Source organism: Myotis daubentonii, chromosome 18 (assembly GCF_963259705.1).
Source record: "Myotis daubentonii chromosome 18, mMyoDau2.1, whole genome shotgun sequence".
NCBI classification, from domain to species: Eukaryota; Metazoa; Chordata; class Mammalia; order Chiroptera; family Vespertilionidae; genus Myotis; species Myotis daubentonii.
In genome coordinates, this window is record NC_081857.1 from 21811010 (window position 1) to 21832358 (window position 21349).

General features: G+C 38.1%; 1 protein-coding gene across 4 annotated transcripts in view; it reads right to left on the reverse strand.

Annotated features, from left to right (window-relative positions):
• TDRD5 (tudor domain containing 5) overlaps window positions 1–14609 on the reverse strand; it is a 46375-nt gene extending 31766 nt beyond the window's left edge. For 3 of the 4 annotated variants that reach the window (XM_059673603.1, XM_059673600.1, XM_059673599.1), the window contains exons 1-6: window positions 14378–14609; window positions 13351–13758; window positions 11675–11865; window positions 7095–7178; window positions 4841–4897; window positions 2276–2429 (exon numbers count right to left, since the gene is read on the reverse strand). In XM_059673603.1, coding sequence (XP_059529586.1) covers window positions 2276–2429; window positions 4841–4897; window positions 7095–7178; window positions 11675–11865; window positions 13351–13758; window positions 14378–14609 — 1126 coding nt within the window. Of the gene's footprint in view, window positions 1–2275; window positions 2430–4840; window positions 4898–7094; window positions 7179–11674; window positions 11866–13332; window positions 13759–14377 lie in introns of all 4 variants that reach the window. The other variant, XM_059673601.1, reaches the window with a different exon arrangement.
• Window positions 14610–21349: the final 6740 nt, after the last annotated feature.

The window sequence follows — 21349 nt, forward strand, 5'->3', positions numbered from 1 at the left end:
TATGATGCACACTGACCACCAGGGGGCAGGTGCTCAACGCAGGAGCTGCCGTGATGCACACTTGCCATTTACAGAGAAACGGCAGGAAGGACCTGGCCAACAAAGATACACTTGGCTGCCCCCAAGGGGGACACAGGCCTCACCACCATCCCAGAGTGATAGCCCACCAAATTGCAGCCAACGCTGCCGAGACCCCATGGCCAGCCCAGAAACGGTCACTGTGGGCGCCAGGTAATGACATCACATAGCAACACCTGGCTTCCTCTCCCTAGCAACTAGCCTCCTTGGAGTTTTTTCAGCCAGGAACAGGACTTGCTTTATACCCACGTGGAAACATTTACACTTTAACCAAATGTCTGTGAAGCATTTTCCCATGCCTCATCTGATTTGATCCTCACAGAAGTCCTAGAGTAGGTAGACAGGAGACTTGGTAGAATCCTATTTTCTTTTCATTAGCCAGAAAACGGAGATTTAGAAAGCTTAGAAACTTGACCCAACTGAAAAGAAGAAAGAAATGGTGGACCTTGAAAATGACTTCAGGTTTTCTCACTGCACGGAATATAGTCAAACACTGCTGCAGTTAAATATTTTACCCTTTGTTCTCCCTGCATGATCTACAATAATAACCTGCTTTGTGTTGATATTTACTGCTGTGTTGCTGACAATTACCTGAAAGAGAATTGGGGTGCTTCACTGGGCTGGAAAAAGTTTAGCTAAGTCAGAAAGCAGGTCTAATTAAGCAAGTTTATTCTATATCTATAAAAGGCTAAGTTGACACGCATGCACGATACATATAAAGCTCTCACTGGTGCCAATCACACGCGTGTGTTTCCATCTGTCATTGTTGATTGTGAATTTGGTTGACACTACTATTATAGAGAAAGGGCAGATAGCGATATTAACACATTGCGGACGTATCACACGAATTCTCATCTTTTCTGTTCTAAGGTTTGTGACCAATCATGAGAATTCTTTAAAAAGATATTAGCTTGTAAGAACATGTAATAACTTCCAAATGCAATGGGTATTTAATTTTAAAACATGCCTTTAACATTTATGTAAAACGTTTTTTGTACTCATTCAAAAGAAACTTATCTGGCCACTGGGTAAAGAAAGCTAGTAATAAAACTACTGGTCTGCAATGTGTTAAAATATTTCTTCTAATTAATTTCCTTTCGATGTGCAGGAATTCATACATCAGGCCACTAGTAAAAATATAAGTACGATATTGTACTATTGGTTGGAAAGACATTACCAATGAGGGAACTGAGGAAAGAGTACATGGGATCTGCCTGCATTAGTTCTTAATAAGTGTATCTGAATCTATAGTAATGTCAATAAAAATTCCAAAAGAAAAATATTAAGCCACATTAAAAATAAAAATAAAACAAACAAAAACCAAGTGCCTTAATTGCAATGTGGTGTCCTGAAGTGGCAGAGAAATAGGAAAAGAACAATTTTTGAAAACTGGTAAAATCAGAATAAACTCTGAAGGTCAGTTAATGTAATGTACCAATACTAATTTATTAGTTTTAATAAATGTATCATGGTAATGTAAGATGTTACTATTAGGAGACACTGGATGAAGGGCATATGGGAACCCTGTACTATCACTGCAACTTTTCTGTAAACCTAAAATTATCACAAAATAAAATGTTCATTTTTAGAAAAGCACAAGTGCTGGTTGCCAAGGCACACCCATTTATTCTGAATTTCCATGTATTTCTTTTTAAAAAAAAAAAATAAGTTAATTGATTTTAGAGGTAGAAGCAAAGAGAGGGAGAGATAGAAACATCAATGAGAGAGACACATCAACATCTATCGGCTACTGGGGATTGAGCCTGCAACCCCAAATCGAACCGGTGCCCTTTTGGAGCAGGGGCTGATGCTCAACTACTGAGCCACAACAGGTGGGCTGAATCGCCATGTTTTTCTAAATAGCTTTTGCTATACAGCCAGAGTTAAGAACTACCTAGTGCTTCCCCATCAGATCACTGTTTCAAAAACCGTTTTCTTCAGAATCATCCAAAAATCTGGACAATGAAGAAAGTAAATTTTTTAAAAATCAGATAATCTTGAATAGTAATACAGGCTAGCCTATTATAACAAATATCACCAGAAATAAGGTCATTATATATAAAACATTTTCAAGGCTAATGTGTGATCTGCTTGGTTATAACAAAGAATCTTACACATACAAATTATGCTTTCATTTTCCTTGTCCTTACAGGGACAACTAAAAATCAGGTTTGCTTCATATTGTAATTAAACTCACCACGTGGTAGAGGCTTCATATCAGCATCAAACACCAGTAAGTCTTGCTCTCCTTCCCTGAACTCCACATGGAGAATGTCACTAAGAGCTCCAACGAGTTCTATCACGTTTAAGAAGCCCAATTTTTTTGGTGAAAGTTGTTCTTTAAAAATTAACTGTCATATACATACACACACACATACAAAAAAAAAACAGGAACAACATGAAACAGCAATGTTAGGAATATAATATCTACAGATACCTTGGGCAGTGCTTTAATTGGATTTAGCCAAGTTAAATCTGTAAGGATCAGTGAACTCAGGTACCACAGTAAAGGCTTGCTTCCATACAAGTCTAATACAAACAAGAGACCTATATAATCCCTCACTGTAAGACTTACAGGCCAACTATGCTATCCCAAGAAATAAAGAATTGGTTAACGACACAGGAAGGGTGGTGGTGAATTAAACTTAGTATCTTTACTTCTTTGTACCTTACATATGTATTATGGTTTCTTTCCCTTTTATGTTCATTAGTTACTTTAATAGTTCCTCTACCTTCTCTGTCGGTACCTAGTACTATGAAAATGCAATTCAGTAAGCAAAAGGCTAGTTTACAAAGAATTTTTTAATATGAATTCTTTAAATAAATGATATTCAAAAGTCTCAGAAAGATACAGAGCAAAAAACAGTCTCCATCCCACTCCCATGCACCAGTCATCCAAGAGATCACCTCCTGGGAAGTAACCCTTTTCACCAGTTTCTTGTGCAATTTATACTACCCAATTTTATTATATATATTGTCTGTGAATTTTTGGTTTTGCTATCTGGTTTCTCTCTTCATATTTATGTGGAGCTGCAGGAAGATCCCATGACTGCACTGCTGATACATTATCTTCTCTTCAATCGGCAATATCATAAGGGATGTTGAAAGAATGGCAGAGTGTTGACCAGGTATTTCAAGAGAAAAAAAATCATACAGGTAGCTTTTATATCATGTTGGATAAAATAAAGAGAAGGGTTGGCAGGTGTTTGCACAATTTAGAGTAAAAGTTAAATTAAATCTACACTCACTATATATTTATAATCATAAAATTGAATTTCTGCCTAAGTCTATTTATTAAGAAAGGCAAAGAGCTTCTGAAACATTAAACGACTTAATTTCTCCTTAACCTTTGTAATCTTAACACCCTGAACTTTTATTACACGAAGTACATTTGCTAAAATGTTTGTGGTAGAAAACTATTCACTATGAGCTGTGAGTCTGGCACAGGAGGTTGATTTTACCCATAAATTTTATATTACTCTCTGACTTTATTCTGTAATTTCACTGATAAGTGACTTTACTTGTTAATCCAAAACACATCAGAGTCTTTGTTTTAGCTTCTCCCATTGGCCTACTTGAAAAACACTTTGTGGTTCTAGAAGATACATTTCTTTAAAACAAGATGAATTTAAATTTCCTCCATCTCTATCCTGAGGGATGATATGTATTTTTTCTAAGTTTTCTTCTTTTAACATTTACTGAATAATTACTATATGGCAGGCACTGATCTAAGTACTTTATTTTTAAGTCATTTAAACTCACCAAACTATAGCATTAGGTAATATTATCCTGACTTTACATATCATCCATAAAATAGCACAAAGCGATGTATCTTGCCCATTATGCTATAGTATCTCGCAATATCTGTATTCATGTCTATAAATATATGTCAGTTTTTATGGCATGGTAGTTAAAAGGTAGGATTCTGAAACCAGACTGCCTGGGGTTCAAATTTTGACTCCTTCATACTCGCTATCTGGCCCTTAGGCAAGTTACTTCTTTGTGCTTCCGTTTGCTGTAAAAAATCTAATGAAAGACATTCAGAACAGAGTGCTGCACACAGCTAACATATGTATAGGTCTTAACCATTTTTTAAAATTGGCTATATGGCAATATCTGAACTATCATTCTTCAACTTGATTTTTTTTCCACCAAACATGATGGTTCCAAAAATGTTCCAGGTTTCAGAACAAATCTACTTCATTTATTTTATCTACTACATATTATTGCATTGTATAAATGTCAATCCAAATTTATTTATCCATTCTCCTATTGATGGTCATGTAATCTGTTTCCAATTTTTTTACTATACTGCAATGCCTTATGAATGTCTTCATGTGCACGTGTGTAAGAGTTTTCTCTAAAGTGTGTGTATAGAGTGTAGCTGTTGGATCAGTGGGGTGTGTATCTCAAGCTTTATTTGGTACTGCCAAAACGCTCTCCAAAGGGGATTTGTCACACAAGCAGCATAGAGGTATTTTGTATCTCTACAACCTCTCTGCTACTTGGTATTATCAGATATGAAAAATAACGTTTTTTCTAATAATATTGTAACAATATCCTTCCTATGCATCATGAATTATTTATTAAAAATCATATTCTTAACTCTTTTAGTAAAGAAAAGGACATCAGAAATCAAAACAAGATGTTTAAGTTCTAGAGCATAGCCTTGGAGGGTCCAAGTAGCAGCAACAAAATTTCTATCCATCAGGAAAACATAAGCTATAAAAAAACCATGGCTGATGAAAAAGGAAACACTCACCTCAAACTCCCTAAGCAGTTTAGAAATAAGTAAACCCTCTGGAAACCTGGACACAACCTAATAAATAGAAAATGAAATATAATATAAATAGTTACCATTGGAGTGTTGGGTGATAAAATATAAGACAGTATAAATGTAAATATTACCAAAGATAAAAGCAGCATGTTACTGAGTGAATGAAACAGTCACAATATTTTTCAGTTTCCAGTTTTAAAAAACATTATAACAACAAAAAGCAGTGACTTCCACATTTCCAGAGTTGAGAAATCATTCTGGCACAACATTGCAATTCCACAGCTCTCCACAAATTCCTATCAGTTCTTTAGCCTAGATAGCATACCATTAGTTCACATTTTTAAAAAATCTAAAAAAAAAATTCTATAGCATAAGTTCAAGCATTTTAAATGGTAGAAAAGAAATACAATGGTCATTATAAAAAACTTTGAAAAATACAGTACAGAGAAAATATCCAGTTAGCCATTATTGTCTATGTATACATAAAATACCTATATTTAACATAAAATAGGTCATTATTTCTATAATCAGTTTTTAAATATCAAACCAAACACATCTTACCATGTCAGTAAATATGCATCAACATGTTTCTGGCTTGAGTTTTCAAAATATTCAATATACTTAAATTTGTTTGCTCAATCTCCTAGAGCTATTTCCTATTTTTCATAACCACAAACACTGAAGTAATTATCCTCATAGTTGCACCTTATGCACTTGTCCAGTTATTTTTTTAGGATAAATTCCTAGAAATGGATTCAGTCTATCCTAATAAAGTATAAAAAGTTTTGTACTGGCCATGGCCAGGTAGCTCAGTTGGTTAGTGTTGTCCTGATACTCCAAGATTTCGGGTTTGATCCCCGGTCAGGGCATATACAAGAATCAATCAATGAATGCGTAAGTGGAAGAGCAAATCAATGTTTCTCTCTCTCTATATATTTATATCTTTCATCTCTCTCCTTAAAAAATCAATAAAATTTTTTAAAGCTTTGGATTTTCCTAGATTTTTCAAGATACTATATATTTTATTTAAATTTTTAATTCAAGTTTCAGAAAAATGCAAAGTAGAAATGATTATAAAATCCTATGATTCAGAGATAGTTGTTGATGCATTTCAGAAACCAACTTATGCAAAAACATATTCACATTATTTATGATTTACATTAAAGGATAACACTAAACATGTCACTCTATAAAATCTGTTTTTAGAGTCCAACAATATGTCAAGGAGATAATTCCATGTAAATTAATTGAGATACACATAAAAACTTTCTTATGAGCCACATGATATTCCCTAATTTGGGTGGATAATTTAACCAATCCTTTATCAATGAATGCTTACTATTTCTCTAATATTTTGTTACCATAAAAAAGTCATATTGAACAAATGTCCAAACAAAGAAGACAGGGCCTCAATGCCCGAAAGTTTTTGCATTTCTCCTAGTAAAACCACACAGCTCAAATGAAAGTAAGGCAGAAAGAGTCACAATGGCACTCTGATTATTCAAATTACAATTAACAGCTACCACCAAAATTTTACAAGTTAATAAGGAGAAACAATAAATTAGGCCAAAGACATAAGAAATATAAATGACTACTAAGCATATGAAAACATGCTCAATGTAAAAATCAAGAGATATAAGTTAAAACAACATAATTAGACAGTAACATTTCACTGTCAGTAGGAGTGAAAATCTGTTCAAACCTTTTAGAGGGAAAAGTAGTAATATTTATCAAACTTAATCAATACCTTTGTCAATTCCACTTCTAGATAAATGTTCAGACATTAACTACAGCATTTTTTAATAGCGAAGGCTAGAAATAACCCAAATGGTAATCAATAACAAATTTCATTAAAGTGAAATATTGTGTACCAACACGATGGGATACCATACACAATTTAGAATAATATTTGACATAAATATATAGAAAACTGGTATTGGAAAGAACTTGACAATGATTCATTAGGGTAAGGGGAAGAAAACTGGGAAGAGAGCACATTTATGAAGGAACTTAACATTTTCTAAAGAATTTTTTAAAAAATTTTAAGACTCTAATTTATTTAGTTTTTTTCTGATCTTAAATGAATAGCCACTCCATTTGCAATATATTTGAAAAGATCAGGCATAAATATAAATATAAAGCTAAGAAATACTCTTAAGCAAATTAACTTGGCCACAAATGATATCTAATTGTATAATCAAGTATTCTTATCCATTTTCCAGAAACAGAAAATACTTACAAATTTTATTTTATGCTTTAGTTCTGGATTAATAGTCCCACCAGGTCCAATCTGTGCAATAACTGATTTGAAGGTGTTCTCCAACTATGAAAAAGAAATAAAAGTTCAAGTTATAGTAAAAAAAAAAAAAGTCAAAGATAAATCTGAATAATATGCAAAGGAAATATCTATCAAAGGAAATGTATTTCAATCAAATGGATAAAAAACTGTTCTCAAGAGTCACTGTAACATTTAACACATACAAAATACATTTATAGTAGGTAAAATATTTATTAAAACTAAATATTCTTAAACTTTCCAGAGAATTAACATTCTCTATAACAATTAGATTCTAGAGTCTTCAATTACTCAATCCCATACTCTTACCCAGAAAAAAATTTTGTTACCAATTTTCTTCTCTTTATAAAAGTATTCAATGTTTATTAAACACACACTTAGTGTTTGCCTAATGCAGGGAAGAGATGGGATGGTGAAAGGTCCCTGGGAGGCAGGATTCAGTGTGAGCCAGGGCACTGGTGGAATGACTGGCCATAAAGGGCAGAAGGAAAAGCTCTTCTGTTGAAATAGAAATGAAGGAGGAAAGAACCAATAGGGATGCAGAAAGATCTGTGAATGTGGGGTGAGAAAATAGAGTGACTATCTAGTGTATTCTGAGTTTAGAAGCAAGGCTCCCTAAGGAAAGAGGGAAAGGGGAGGAAATTCACAAAGTTGAGCAAGTGGAAAAATAATGTTAAGGAAATAACGGATGATTATCTGAACTCAACAGATAGAGAGTAAAGACAGGAGCGGCCCAAGTTAAGACAGCAGGGATCTGAGGATTTTAGCAGAGAGAAGCCAATGGCAAAGGGAGACCCCAATAAAGGAAAAAAATGAAGAGACTATTGCAGAGAAGTGGTAGAGAGGGCAATGAAGGTAGAAGGAACTTCATGAACAAAGAAAAAAAGAATAGTTTTCCTGAAGGCATTAGAAAAGTAGTAGAGGAAACTGAAAAAGGTAGACTCAAGTCATATTACAGAATATGCCAAATGAAGTTTTTCTTAGTTACATAAACAAAAACTGACAGAGATTTTTAGCAAGAGAGAGACATTATCAGAATTTTAATCTGGCAGAAAATTAGATTTGGAGGGATGAGCAATCAGGAGACTAGGGTGCTAAGAGGGTAAGAATAGAAACAGGAGATAATACAAAGGTGCAACCCACAGAAATTAGGAAAGAATACAATGGAGAAGGAATTGCTGATCCTACACGGATGAATAAGAGACCAAGGAAAAAGACTCAGAGACCTCAAGTTTTGTGCAGAAAGCTAAAGGACCTTGGACACAAAGGTAGGTTTTTGCTGTTTTTTACTCAATTTCAAGAATTTGGAAATCGGGGGAGTAAATGGAAGGATACTGAATACAAATGTGATTCGTTTCTATGAAGAATGGCTTGTAACAGGGTCAGCAAACTATGACCCATGGGTCAAAACTGGCCCACCATTTGTCTTTGTATAGTCCATGAACTAAGAATGGTTTTGACATTTTTAAATGGGGGGGGGGGGTAAAAAAGAATATTTTGTGACACATGAAAATGATACAAAATTCAAATTTCAGTATCCATCAATCAAGTTTTATTGGAACACAGACTCACTCACTATTGTCCAAAGTTATTTCAGCACTACAAGGGCAGAGTTGGATAATTACAACAAAGACAATTTGGCCCTCAAAGCCTCAACTATGTACTATGTGGCCTTTTAGAGAAAATATTTTCCAAGCCTGGTTTCAAGATGTCAAAATGATGGGCTCTTACTAGGAAAAGAATGCTTCTCAAGAAGATGAATATGGTTTTTTGCCTCAAATTAAGAGACTTAAAATGAATGGAGTGAGGGAGATTTTTTAAAGTCCAGGTAATCTTGAAGATATCTATAATTAGAGGGTAGAAGTTACAATGTGGGGGAAAGTAAGAACAGGAGGTAATCAGTGATTGACATAAGGAAAGTAATCAAGAGGGTCCCTGATCTCACAATGCCCATATACAAAATACAAAGAATGGGCAATAAATCAAATGAACAAAAGATTACAACACAGGGGCATAAATAAAGATATAAACTGACTCTCCCCCATCCCCCTCCAAAGCCATATTCAGATAGGAACCTACAGGATCAGAGAAAAGGCAGAAAAGAGCTTTGAATCAAAGATATATATTCCTCAGAAAAATAGATAAAAATTAATAGGCAATTGATAAAAATTAACACTAAACAGATAATAAAAGCATAAAGTTTAACCTCTAATAATCAGACAGTAATAGTTATTTACCAATCAAATTGGAAAATTATTTTTACAAAAGAAATATGCACTTTCACTCTTTAATATTTTTTTCTGAAATTTTCAATCAGTAAATAAATTTAGAAAATAAAAATGAGAACTTTACATACTGAAAAAGACAAAGGAAAATCATTTATAAACATTATTATGGTGTATTTGGAAAACCTATGAGAAAATGGTTAAACAAGTTCAAAGTTCAGTAAGGTGGCCAGTTTCAAAATAATATTTCAAAAAACGAATTTCTTTCCTCATAAGCCTTAAGTAGTTAGAACCCCATTCTCAATAGCAACAAAAGTGTCACACTACACAATACCTAAGAATATACTTACAAGAAATGCACTAAACTCTAATAAAGAAAACTATACATCTGCAATGAAGAGCATAAGATAATTCTGAATGAATAGAAAGCTGCATATGTTATTGAATAAATCTATTAAATGTAATGTGTGGAGTCTTCAAATTTTTAAAAATTTAATTCAAAGAGAAATCTCATTGAAATCTTAGAATTCACAAAAATAATTATAAACTTCCAGGAAAAAATACATTAGAATAGATAAAAAGTCTGAAAAGGGACTAACTAGGGGAGACTTGCCCTAACAAAATTAAGGTGAATTTAAAAGCACCAAAATAGAACTGGCACAGAAACACACTCCCCCAAAATTATAATCCAGCTAGATTAAAACTTGATCCATACCAGGTACCTTATACAACAAAAAACTTGAAATCAATAATAGACCTAAGAACTAAAATCATAAAACTTCTAAAAGAAAACACAGGAGAACATTTTGGAACTTTGTATTAAGCAAAGATCTATTATGTAGGCAAGAATCAAAAGAAAAATGTAAATTCAATTTCATCAAAAATACAGACTTTTCCACAAAAATCAGATTAAAGAAATGAAGAGACAAGCATAGACCAAAGAAAATATTTCTCTGATAAAGGACTATGTCTAGATTATATAAATAATTCTTCCAACTCAATACAAAGACTACTTAATTTTTCAGATTGAGCAAAAATATGAATAGACACTTTAAAGAAGATATACAAATGGAAAATACTCATATAAAAATATGCCCAGCATTATTCATCATTAGAGAAATTTCAATTAAAACTAATGAGATCCCATCATATACCCACTGAAATGGCTAATAGTTTAAAAACTGACAATATCAAATGTTAACAAAGCTGCAACGTAGCTCATGAGAAAGTAAAATTGTACAGACAATTTAGAAAACAGTTTGGCAATTTCTTATAAAGTTCTTAAACGCACACTTAGTGTATGACCCAACAATCCTACTCCCAGGTATTTACTCAAGAGAAATGAAGTCTCTATTTATACAAAGTGTATGTAAATGTTCATAGCAGATTTATTCATAATACCCCCAAACAGGAAATAACATCTAACTGAAGTATATCAATACAGTGGAATGATATTCAGCAAGAGAAAGGAACAAACGACTGATAAATGCTGGATGAATTTCAAAAGCATCATGCTAAGTTAAAGAAGATAAACACTAAAGGCTAGATGTTATTTAATTCCATTTATGTGAAACTCCTGGGAAGTCAAAATTACAGTTATAGAAAGCAGTAATTGTCTGTAGCTGCAGGCGGAGAAAGAGATTAACTACAAAGTGGCATGAAGGAACTTTGGGGGGATGATGGAAATGTTCTGTTTCTTGATTTTTATGGTTCTTAATGACTAGATACGTTGTCAAAACTCAAACTGTCCATTTAAAATGTGTAAATTTTATTATATATGTTACTAAAGCTAGTATTTTAAGTTATAGAAATAAGGGACTTTTATGTTTCAAATTTAATTTTCATATGCTTATTCTGAGCTCAACTTGTTATCTTGCTAACTTAACCAGGCCTTTGTTGATTATATTTTAATAGTTTTTATTCAAAGTCCTTCAGCATTATAGTCACACAAAAATACCACGATTGTAGTGCTCAGGGGCCAGCCATTCAGGTGAAGATATTCCTGAGGTAAGTTGTAAATATGCTTCTATAACTTTGGTGAAAAGCTGGAACTAGAGATACAGATCTGGGAATCATCTGAGAAAATAGTAGAAACCCTGGAGTTGACAAAATTGTACTCTTTTCTCACTGTCACTTCTCATTTCTTATAATCCAGCGAACCATAGGAAATGCTTAAGTTACATCTGAAATTAGTGAATGATTTGAATTTTAAAAGACCAGTTTTTCCATCAGATATAATAACCACTGAATTTAAACACATTTTCAGTGTATTTATATCTCCAAACTCCAGTATCTCACCTGGTTTAATTTTTCAGTGTGATTCAGCCTTGAAGTCTCCACTACATTTGACTTAGTCTTTTCCATGTTCCAGATTTGCTTCAATGGCTCCATGTTTGAAGTGGGTCGTGAAAAGCGTGTCTTTGCTATTGGGAAACTTGGAGAGTATGATCCTTCTTGTTTCATTCTAAAAGGCTGGGTAAAAATTTTACCTTTTGTGAATAAAAGGAGAGAAAAATTGTCACTAGAAATTTCTAGTTTATCTTCTGGTGGTTATATACGAGGCTACCGTGAGCTAAATTGCCCTCAATTTAGAACTAAAAATTAATGCAAGTAAGCTTACATTTTAAACATTAAGTCAATAAAATGTACATGTAATGGAAGTGATTAGTCATCAATAGAAGAAAACCAAGAGATCCTAAGTGTGTTACTGAAAAAAGGGACATCTAAAACTCCACTTAAGGCAGCAGCTCTCAACCTGTGGGTTGCCAACCTGTGGGTCGCGACCCCTTTGGGGGTCGAACGACCCTTTCACAGGGGTCGCCTAAGACCATTGGAAAACACATATATAATTACATATTGTTTTTGTGATTAATCACTATGCTTTAATTATGTTCAATTTGTAACAATGAAAATACATCCTGCATATCAGATATTTACATTACAATTCATAACAGTAGCAAAATTACAGTTATGAAGTAGCAATAAAAATAATTTTATGGTTGGGGGTCACCACAACATGAGGAACTGTATTAAAGGGTCGCGGCATTAGGAAGGTTGAAAACCACTGGTTTAGAGAAACACTATACAAATGATTATACTGGTTTCTGAGCCTTTGAGAATGACAGTGATTAGAAAGGAAAAACAATGAAGGAGCAATAATAAGAACTGGGTTTCTAACCTGGCTCTACCACTTTTCCAACCATGTGACTTTGGAAAAGTCATCTGGCTTTCCTGAGCTTTGGTATCCTTATCTGTAAGACAGGGATACTCACACTACTTGTCTATGGTATAGCAATGACAACCCAAGGTCAAATGCTATACAAATAAGGTGGTTATCATTACACTACATAAATTAATGTAGTGCCTGCTATGACATCAAAGATCAATGATGGCAAAGATCAGATGGCAAATACTACTAACTAGTATGATTTTTAAAACTTCATTTTCCATGTTTCATCTTCTTTACGTGAACACATAGAACTAATGTTCATTTACAGTGAGAGAGCTAATTTTGTGTTTTTATAATAGACTAGAGGCCCAATGCATGAAATTTGTGCAAGAGTAGGCCTTCCTTCCCCCGGCTGCTAGCACCAGCTTCTCTCTGGCACCCAGGACCCGGGCTTTCCGCTGGCCCTGGCTTCATCCGGAAGGATGTCTGGCCTAATTAGCATATTACCCTTTTATTATTATAGATACTACTTCTTATGACCTTACTAAATGCCAGGCACTTTACAGACCTCATCTCATTTCATCCTCAGCACAATTCCAAGGTGCAAGTATTATTACTTCCAGAGATGAGGAAACTAACGCTTAGATGTTTTAAGTAACATGCTTGACATCACCCAGCTAGTGAATGACAGAGCTAACATTTAACTTCAACAAATTGGTGGAGCTTAGCCATTACATGCCTCCTTCTGTCATGAGTGCTCCGAAATTTGTTCATCCACAATAGTTACCAATGCTAACATGCTTACCTGCTGGCCACCCTCTCTGCTTTTCTTCTGATATGCTCTTCTTTAACATCAACAAAGAACCTGCTCTGGTCTGCTCTACAGAAATAACATCCGAAGCCGCATTCAGCACTTCAAACATGGACAGGAACCCATATTGCATGTACTGGAATGATCGTCCAAATCGCTTGGCAAATGCCTTTTCGAAATCAGACAAGAGAACAGGAGATAATGCCAGGAGGTCCTTCAACTCACTCTTCACAACAGCTGGAAGGATAGGGGGCACCCTTCCTCGGTAAGGTACTCGGTGGTGAAAACTTGACCCAGAGCAAACACTGGCCCTTCCCTTCTGCATGGAGTTTCGAACCTTATGACTGCTCCTCTGTTTTGCAACTAAACTTGCGATTCCTCTGGTGGATTCATCTGGAATGGCTAAAGAGATGAACAAAGAAATCATACGTAGGTGAAAACTTACTCCCTTCGTTATCCTTTGTATCTGTGGTTGTATAGTCATTTTTATTTTTAACTCTCCGTGTAGATGTGTCTCTGGATAGCATGATAAATATGAACCCCTGGTTCTTTTATTTTTTGCATTTTGGACAACAGCTTATTAGTTCCTCTACCCGAGGATGAAGAGAGAAAGGTAAAATCCAGTATGTCATTATTACTGCTAATTGACTCCTTGAAAGGTTTGAAAATCTTGAGATGAACAACAAACTTCCCCTCGATTTTGTATGTGTGTGTGTGCTATGTGGAATTAAAAAATATGATTTTATAATTTAAAAAAAGTCCCATTGCTATGCTTCTCCCAACGAAAGGGGCCATCATCTGAAATCATATGCAAAAATGCAGTTTTTGTCAATCTACGTTTTTTGGGGGGGGGGGGGGAAGGTTTCTTAATTTTGTGAAAGCTCTAACTTAGCCCACAACCTCAAAGGTAGCTGCCTATGATCACCTCCTTCCTACCCCCCCCCCCAAATGAAAACACCCTGCCTGAGATGCAGGATCACGGCTAAAACTTTACGACGTGGTTACTGATTACGAAGTTTACCTTTCAGTATGACAGTCCCATCCCCGCAGGGGCAGACACTGACAACATCAGGCATGTCCAACACCAGCTCCATGGTGGACCGGTACCCAAGGACTCGCAGGGGCAAGTGGTTGCCAACCATCAACAGGTACTCCTTTTCCAGCTGCTGTGGGGTCAAACCGTCTTTGGTGGAAATGAGAAGCGACCTTATCTCTTTCCTCAGGCATTCCAGGATGCGCTCCTGCTCAGACATGGCACCCTTCGGGATTTAAGCCAGAAACACGGCCCTTAAGCTTAAAACGACCAATAAGTGAAATACAAACAAGGGAGTTTTAAAAGTGTTGAAGGCAGCCCTGACCGGTTTGGCTCGGTGGCTAGAGCATCGGCCGGTGGACTCAAGAGTCCCAGGTTCGATTCCGGTCAAGGGCATGTACCTTGGTTGTGGGCACATACCCAGTAGAGGGTGTGCAGAAGGCAGCTGATCGATGTTTCTAACTCTCTATCCCTCTCCCTTCCTTTCTGTAAAAAATCAATAAAAAATATATATATTTTTTAAAAAATGTCGAAGGCAGAGGCAACATCATGGGACGCCCCTGAAACTTGCGCTTCGCCAAGCCAGGACCCCCCTCCCCCACCCGCAACTCAAACTCAAAGTCTCAATAAACCTCCAACAGGGTTTTCACCCACGTGTGTCTCCAGGAATCTCTGCCAGTGGCCCCTGTGTGCGAGGTCCGAGTTCTGCAGCCTTAACTCGGGTCTCCCTAGAGTCCATCCACTCGGAATGGACGCTGGGAACCAGGACTGGGAACGAGGCCCACGCCACGCCGCCTGCCCTCGGGATAAAGACACACTCTCACCCCGGACACTTTCTCCAGCCCAGACCCTCCAGAGGCTCTCGGTGCCTCTCACCGCGTCCCCGGCGCCCGCCCCGTCCCACTCCGCGGGGTGAGCGGGCCCCTTCCCCGCCCCCAACGTCTCACGGCCCCTGGCGCGTGGGCAGCGCTCCTTCCACCTGTTCGGGGCCGCGCACCACCAGGGCGCAGAGGCCCCGGGAGGGGCAGGAGGACCCCCCTCCGCAGCCTGGCCTCGAGTGGCCGCCACTCACCCGTCTGGCCCCGGCGCTGCCCCCGTTGTGGGCGCGCAGGGTCCGAGGCGCTGGGTCCGACGGAAGAGCGCGCTGGAGGCGGCCCGCGCGCTGCGCGCCTGCGCACCGCAGCCCCACGGACGCCGCCGGCGCCACGTGCCAGCCCGAGGGCGCGCGCCCCGGGGACGGTTGGGCAGGGCTGACCGCTCCAGGGTCCGATCCGGGGCCTGCCCCGGTGGCGGGCCGCTAGGACCGACTCCCAGGAGCGTCATGGCTGCCTTCTGGGGTGGCCGGGGCCTACCTTCTTGGACGAGGTTGCTAGATGCAAGGTGGGGATGAGAACCTCTCCAACCGCCGCCGTCCTGCCCTGGGGCCGGGCAGCCCGGAAGAGAAGGTGCAGAGGTTCTAACCCTGGGTGGGCCTTAGAATCACCGGTGGGGCTTGTTTAAGAGGGGCGGGGAGTGCGTGGTGGGGGCGGGGGGGTGGGGGGTGTGCGGGGAAGATGTCCGGGTCTGATCAGCAGATGCTGATTCAGTGGGTGCAGGTCTGTTAGGGATAATCACAGGCAATTTTGATGCTTCGGGGAGAATCGCTGCAGAGCTAGAGGAATGCCCGGGGTGAGGAGGGCTTCCTGTATGAGGGAACATTCCAGGTGCCACTGGGGATAAAGGAGCTAGGAAACTAAAGATGAGGATGTATTTGGGAAACTAACCTAGGGATGCATTTATTGGATAGGTGGAATGAGCCAGATTTACTAGTATAAGGTCCTTGAAAACCAGAAAAGAGAATAGAGAGGCATAACCTATTACCTTAAAATGTAAAGATAACCAAGGAATTTGAATCAAGAAGGAAATCTGAGCACACACATGTACCTTACCTTCTATCTAAAATTCCAGAGCATAATAAATCCAAAAGAAACCCCAGAGAACAAAATGTTCCATGAATGAGCCAGGAATATTGAAGAATCCCTTAAAGACAGGAAATAGAAATGATGAAATGATGAGCTGGTATACAGCAGAATGGATAGAGCTAAATAGCAAATAAAAAGAAAAATGAGAGATGGGAAGAATGGATCCAGACATTGCAACATCTGAATGACAGGTGTTACAGAAACAACAGAGAATGGTGGTGAGGGTTGGGGGTTTAAAAAGAAGAAAATGTCCCAGATTTGAAGAAAAAGACAAATTTTCAAATTAAAAGGACCCACTAAGTCCTTGGAATATTAGAAACTAATGAAATAGGTTACCTATAAAGCAATGGAAATTAGATTGCCATTGGGTTTCTCAAATGACGCAATATTTTCAAAGCTGAAACTGAAATCCTATACCCAGCCAATTCCATATTGAAGTGGGAGAAAAGACATTCTCAGCTATGCAAGGATTCAGAAAATTTATCATCTCACTGGAGAATGACTACTGCGAAATGAATTGGGAAAAACAACATTATCCCAGATTCTCATCCCCAGTCATCTGAGATAACAGGTAACACATATCGAACATTTACTACATGCTCTTTACATAAATTTTCTAATTTCCCAATTACACTGTGGGAAGATACAATTATGATCCCCATTTGAAAGTGAAGAGACCGATGTACAGACATAAACAAGGATATAACAAAAAGTGATAGGCAATAAACTTATCTTGAAAAAAGATAAGTTTTTTCAAACTTATGCTTGGAAAAAAAGAGGATTTTCAAAAAAAAAAAAAAAGATATTCTGGAGCTAAATCCCATATCAATAACTGCAAACCAAGTGTCAGGGTAGTTTGGGTTGCTTCAATAAGAAGACCCCATTTGGAAGAGGCCCTGCAATTGGAGCCCTCACTTGGGTTTACCATAATGCACTGTCATTCATTCTCCATGACCGGCAGTCTTTTGTGGTGACTGACCCAGGAAATGAATGGGAATGAGTTGAGAACGGTCAAGAATGGTCACACCGGCATCTTTCACACCGTTGATGATCACACTCACCTCTGCAATTCTTCAGGTATGTGGTAAGGCTTTTGGTGTATTATTTTGGCACTCCGGTTGGCATTTTCTACCAGAATAGCCCTTACTCAATAAGTGAACTCAGCAATGAAGAATTCTGTCAGTTGTTAAGATGACCTATTCCAGCTATTCACTTGTCAAGTAGGGTACATAACCATTAAGATGCATTCAGTACCACCAGCCCTACCCAAAGGTGAACTTGGGCCGGAATTCAGTTATTTATCACCTAACCCCTATATAAGCTCAGAATGTTGATGGCAAACCATGACATTTTGGTACCAGAAATTAGTGATAGTCTGTGAGCAGTTTGGGTACCTTCTTTTCTCCAGAGCAGTTATCCATAAGGGATCACACAAGGTCTTTGGGGAAAGGCTGGGACAAAAGTTTGTAGTACTGAGGTGTTTTAGCAACATCCTTCTTTAAGAATATCTGGGCTATGCTCAAGAGGCTCTGGGTCTGGGATCTGAGTTAGCTCTGTGAATGGGGTGACAAGTCATGTCGCTCACTCTTGAGATGCCTCGGTTCCTAGACCTAGAATTGTGTTTTCTTGGGTTTTTTGCTTTTTGTTGTTACACTGAGTTAAGTTCATTCCTTGAATCCTACAATTAACCACAACCAGAGAGCTCTGTGAGTCAAGAGTCAAGACCAGGGGTCCTCAAACTTTTTAAACAGGGGGCCAGTTCACTGTCCCTCAGACCATTGGAGGGCCGGACTATAGTTTTAAAAAAAACTATGAACAAATTCCTATGCACACTGCACATATATTATTTTGAAGTAAAAAACAAACAAAAAACGGGAACAAATACAATATTTGTATTTGCATGTGGCCCGCGGGCCGTAGTTTGAGGACCCCTGGTCAAGACCATCGTGTTTTCCACCCTGCTGCCTATATGATGACTAGAGCCCATTTTCTTCTGGTAATTAACTGTCTCCACCTGGTCTCCTCCCAGCCCTGCTTGCATTGGGGAGTATATTTCAACTGCAGCTGCTCCTACCAACATTCCTGCCTTAGAAAACAGCCAGTAAGGAGAGAGAGAGAGAGAGAGAGAGAGAGAGAGAGAGAGAGAGAGAGAGAGAGTGGGTGTTTAAGCTTCTGAAGCTTTAATATATGCCTCATGACAAGAACGAGAGACTCTTGAAAAACCTACTGAGGAATGAGTGAGGATTGAAAAAAACACACAAAAAACACATTGTCGCATCCACCTGCTCTGGAACCACATGTTGAGAAACCAATGTCATAGAGGTTCAACAAAAGCGTTATTTCTGCACTCCATGTAAAGCAGCCCCTTGTCGCTCCCTTTCTCCGGTTCATTTTCCTTAAGAGCACTTGACCTTACTTGATATTATGTATTACATACGATTTTAATGTCAATTATACCTCAATAAAATGGGTAAAGAAATACATAAGCAAATTAAAAAATTTTTAATTGTGTGAACATGTTTCTTATCAACAGTAACAAAAATTGAAAGAGCTTATCATTAAAAATCCTTGATTAGACATTTCATGTAGCCATTTCAAACATGAAATTATTTTTGTGGAAGCTTGAGATTTTTTCCTCCTTTAAAGTGTAATTTTTGACTTATGTAACATTAACGCCAGGTGAACAACATAAGGATTCGATATTTGCATATGTTGCAAAATGATCACCATAGTAAATCTAGTTAACATCCACCCATACATAGTTACAAAAACGTTTTTCTTGAAATGAGGGCTTTTAAGATCTCTCTCAGCAACTTTCAAATATGCAGCCCAGATGCTTGAGGTCAGTACAATTAGGGAAACTGGCTCTTCCAGAGCTGCCTACAGTTATAACTAACTGCTCTGCCTATAAAGGTAGAAATTTCCATCTTTCTCAAGTCCTCACCCTGTCTCCCATGACCCCATGTAGTCACCAAATTCTATTGATTCTCCATCCTATCTAATAAAAAGGTAAATGCAAATTAACTGTCACTCTGTCACAAAGATGGTGGTGCCCATAGCCACAAGATGGCACCCAGTCCCCTCAGCCCCGCCAGAGTTCCCCAGTCCTGGGGGGAGCAGCCACTGAGAGCGGGCAGCATGAGTGGCCTGGTGGAATGCTTGCTTTGTCACCGTAGTGACGAGGCAAGCATCCCGCCCCAGCCACGGAGGGCTTCTGGGCTGCGGAGAGCCTCTGGGCAGTGGGTGTGGAGTGGCCAGGCCCCGCAGAGAGCAAAGAACCACGGGGAGTGGGCCTAAGACGTCATGACTCTCGGCTTGAAGAGGGCTTCCCTGAGGGCTCCCAGATTGGAGAGGGTGCAGGTGGGTCTGAGGGACCCACCCCCCATGCATGAATTTCATGCACTGGGCCTCTAGTCTCAGAGATATTTTGTGAATCCAAGCCATCTCCACTGCAAAGCCTTGGATCTAGCTCTCATCAGTATCAGTTTCCTGGGCCACTGCTGTGCCCTCCTCGTTGGTCTCTTTGCCATCTACAAATCGAGAAAGTCAAAGTCAAATAGAAAAAAAAGTCAAATTTAAGTCTCCTTAGTTTCTTACAGCTCTAAAATAAGATTTGCAATTTTATTTAGTGACAATGAATTCCAGCCTTTTCATTAATTCATATAAATCAATATTCACTCCTTTATCCAAATGGATATAACATTTCAAAACAATAAGTGAAATAAGTATAATTTTTAAAGCCATGAAATCTTTGATGACCTTTTGTCTCAGAAACAAACCTTAAAGTCAACAAATTTAATTGTTCCTCCCCTTCTAATAACCCCATTCGCACATACGTCAGTCTCTTAACAAATCCAAACAAGAAGGAAAGTATTAAGAGTTTTAAAATGTCAACATACAATATTTTCAACAAAGGATGACCAACATTAATTAAAAAGGAATCTGAAAGAAAACAGCAACATCATAAGAGTAGATGAGGCCAGCCAGCTAGAGACTCATGTTGCTGCCTCAGCACTCCTCACCTCCCGCCCTCTCAGAGATGCTGTGCTGACCTTTTTACCATGGAATGCAATGCGCTTTCTCAGCATCGTCATTTATAATCCCAACAGGCCTGTGTTATAAGCAGGTGCTTGTATCGATTGCTGTTAATATAAGGATATAAGAAATGAAGAAATGATTACGCACCTTGTCAGTGGTCCTACAGCACAAGAGACTGAGAACAAACACCCAATGCAGGGCCTTTTCTCACCAGTTTTTCTTCTGCAAGAAAGCCCTCTATCTTATTGGGAGACGGTACAGTTTTGAGAGCATTATTTATCCAGATACCTTGCCAATTCTTGGAGTAAAAATTGAGGTGAAATTTTGGTTCAAGAGTTTAGGACTCTAGATCAAATTAATTTGTAACAATCAAAGGCTGAGAAAAAAAATATCAGTAAATGCTACCAACAGTTTCATACTTTTTCACACGGGGAAATCTTTACAGGATGATAAACTAGCTATGTACAATGGCAGCTATGAATTTGAGCGAATACTAAATAACCATGGTACTTTTCCCTCTGTGGGCCAAATGCAACCTCAGAATTTTTCTCATTGTGCTGCTCTCGGCAGGAGCGTTCATTGAGGCAGGCACATGAGAGGAAACATTTGTCCTCCCTTAAGGGACCCAGGCAATAAAAAGGGTTAGAGAGTAAAAACCACATCTATTCAACTTGCTTTATTACTAATCTTTTAATTACTCTATTCCCAGTAGCCTAAACTTGGAATCTATGGAAGAAAGTAGGGCATGGTTTTTCCAAACCCTTTGGTGTTACGTTAGGTTCTCATTCTCTAGTAAGATTTTTGAGAGAGGGAAAAAAAGCTATGCACTGCTGTGTGAACTCAAATATTGAAAAAGATAAGTGAACGTTATTTCTACCATCATGTGATCTGAGCTATTTGAGTAGAATCATAAATCTTGATTTGTAGGGTTACCTAGACCAACCTCAAATTCAGCGTGAAA